Below are 2897 nucleotides of genomic sequence, written 5' to 3' on the forward strand. Positions count from 1 at the left end.
TTAAAGTAGTTCAGCTCAGCCTGCAGCATGGCTCCACGTACTGATGCACGTCAGGGTATAATACATACAGGTGGAAATAAAAGGTTGGCAGCAAGAACCCCTTAAGCCAGCACGGCTGCTCAAACCCTCAAATGGTAAAACTGCAGCCTACGAGACACTGATTCAACTCAAATCCCAGCGTACAAGGCAGAAAAAAAGGACTTGGCAACGTACCTTCTTCTTGCTGAGCTTGGGCAATGAGCTGGCAGTGCTGCACGCAGGCAGCTGCGATATCCGCTACTCTGTCCACCATAAAGCTTCCTTCGGTGTCAATGAACACGGCTTCTCCAGCGACGCCCCCAAAACACTCTGGGATCTGTACGTCTACGGCCAACTGCATACTGCCATGGGAAATGGAAAAGAGAGAAAGTATTTATATCCCACAGCTCTCCCCTTCCAGCTCACTCCTAAAGTGACCTTTCTGCTGGGGAATACCTGGAGCGGGAAGCAGTACCACCGTTATCGTGATCAGATCTATAATGCTGTATAAGAATCAGAGATTGCAGTCATGACAACAAGAAAATGAACTATCCTCATAGTTACATTAAGCAAAGAAAAGTGATCATCAGTTGCACAAAAGTAATCTCAAAATAAAATACCACAGCTGTGTCTTCCCAACACCAGGAGCTCCGCAGATCTCGGTGATTTTTGTCAGCTGCACGCCGCCTCCCAGGGTGTTGTCTAGTGCTGAGCAGAAGGTGATGATGAAGCCCTGGGCCTGCTCTTCCTCCAGCAGTTCCAGCGCTGTGCAGGTCCTGGTGCTGCCTGGTCCCCCCGTCGTCCTCGCTGCGTCCCCCTGACACGCCTGCCTCACCACCTGTAACGCTTCCAGCGCCTCTTCTTTGGAGATTCCAATTTCTAGAAGAGTCAAAATTACGAAAACACTATCTTAATTTTTTAAACACAGAATTATTTAAAGTACGTAGGGATAATTCAACTTGTTTTGTCAGACACCTGATCATTCTGCAGTGTAACACAAAAATATTAATCCTTTTAGTATAAGGATGCACGCAGCTTGTCAACACCTCTGGAACTAATGATGTGGTTTTCAAAGAGAGCAACAATGCCCCGCGTTCAGAATTCAGGTGAAAGTTAGCTACCTGCAAATAAAAATTAAAACCTGTTGTTCACAGACAGGGATGAGATCCAGCAGAGCAATTCACCTATTCTGCACTGAATGTACTATCATATAAACTCATTTGAAGCAAATAATGTCCCATAAAAGCGGTCGGGTTGCAGACTCTGACAGTGACACCTGTTCCAGAAGGACAGAGAACTGCTGGAGAGAGTCCAGCGCAGGGCAACGAAGATGATTAAGGGAGTGGAGCATCTCCCTTATGAAGAAAGGCTGAGGGAGCTGGGGCTCTTTAGTTTGGAGAAGAGGAGACTAAGGGGGGACCTCATTAATGTTTATAAATATATAAAGGGTGAGTGCCAGGAGGATGGAGCCAGGCTCTTCTCGGTGACAACCAATGACAGGACAAGGGGTAATGGGATCAAGCTGGAACACAAGAGGTTCCACTTAAATTTGAGAAGAAACTTCTTCTCAGTGAGGGTGGCAGAGCCTGGCCCAGGCTGCCCAGGGAGGTTGTGGAGTCTCCTTCTGTGCAGACATTCCAACCCGCCTGGACACCTTCCTGTGTAACCTCATCTGGGTGTTCCTGCTCCATGGGGGGATTGCACTGGGTGAGCTTTTGAGGTCCCTTCCAATCCCAAACATACTGCGATACTGTGATCATGCTCTGAATTCCCAGGGTGTTGCAGGGCTGAGCACCCTGTGCATCATTTCTAGGTCTGACACACAGACATCACAACAGACACGAAGTACCTGCAAATACCTGTGCGTTCATCTTATTACAGGTATCCGTCTGTCCGATCTGGCTACTTCACTGCCATCTTCAACGCAAAACTATTACCACAGATTAGCACAGATAATAAAAATAATTTTTATTCTTACAATGTCTCTGCAAATCTTAAAAGCAAATAGAGTTTGGTCTAGGGTAGATAACCACAGCAAGACTGGCAGGTTCAGCCTGTTTGCAAGTAGTTATCAGCTTTTAAATAATGCAGGTAACAACTGGAAGGAGAAAAATGAATTGGTATGGATTTGATTTTATGTTGTTACGCCTCATGTTCGCACCTTTCCTCATTTCCATAGGGATTATTACAGAATCATAACAGCTTCTTGAAAAAGGCAACTTTCTGACTACATTTAAGTTTATTTTGTTTAAAGCACGTACCCTTGGGGAAAGAAAGGCATGAGAGAGACAGAATCCTCTGGTTCTTCCCTTCCTGTATCCCTTTACATCTATCACTCGGTGTAAGATCTTCTATCTTTGTTTTCAGTAATCCGATATTAACTTTGCCCCTTTCTCTGCCCTCACTCAAGGCCTCGCTGAGAGGAGCCGCCACTTCTCTGTGGACCAAGCACCTCATCTGCCCGAGCTGCTTAATGTGCACCAACCATCGCAGCGAACGATCCCTGCTCACCCCGCCCCCGCTACCGAGCTCCGCCGGCCGCTCTGCGGAAGGACGCGGGGCCGGGAGCGGCAGGACCGAGAACCGCCGGGCAGCGGGGGCGCCCGTTCCCCCGCCGGTACCTTTGCTCAGCCCGCAGGGGCCGGTCTCCAGCAGCTCCTGCGCCGTCTGGAAGCCGGCGGCGACGAGCCGAGCCCGCAGCGCGGGGGCCAGGGGGAGCCCGCCCACGTCCCGCTGCATCCCGGGGCCGCCAAGGCCGCCATAGGCCGCGCCCCGCCGCGGGCATGGGACCGCCCCCACAGCGCGCGCCGGCCGGGAGCCACGTGATGCTGAGGAGCCAATCACTGGCTGCGCATCTAGGCGGGAGGGGAGGGGGCGGG

General features: G+C 50.5%; 1 protein-coding gene across 1 annotated transcript in view; it reads right to left on the reverse strand.

Annotated features, from left to right (window-relative positions):
* RAD51C (RAD51 paralog C) overlaps positions 1-2818 on the reverse strand; it is an 18069-nt gene extending 15251 nt beyond the window's left edge. The window contains exons 1-3 of the mRNA XM_065036788.1: positions 2640-2818; positions 639-897; positions 214-380 (exon numbers count right to left, since the gene is read on the reverse strand). Coding sequence (XP_064892860.1) covers positions 214-380; positions 639-897; positions 2640-2757 — 544 coding nt within the window. The 5' untranslated portion in view covers positions 2758-2818. The remainder of the gene's footprint in view (positions 1-213; positions 381-638; positions 898-2639) is intronic.
* Between the last annotated feature and the right edge of the window lie 79 nt (positions 2819-2897).

The sequence above is a fragment of the Columba livia genome, chromosome 20 (genome assembly GCF_036013475.1).
Source record: "Columba livia isolate bColLiv1 breed racing homer chromosome 20, bColLiv1.pat.W.v2, whole genome shotgun sequence".
Classification (NCBI taxonomy): domain Eukaryota; kingdom Metazoa; phylum Chordata; class Aves; order Columbiformes; family Columbidae; genus Columba; species Columba livia.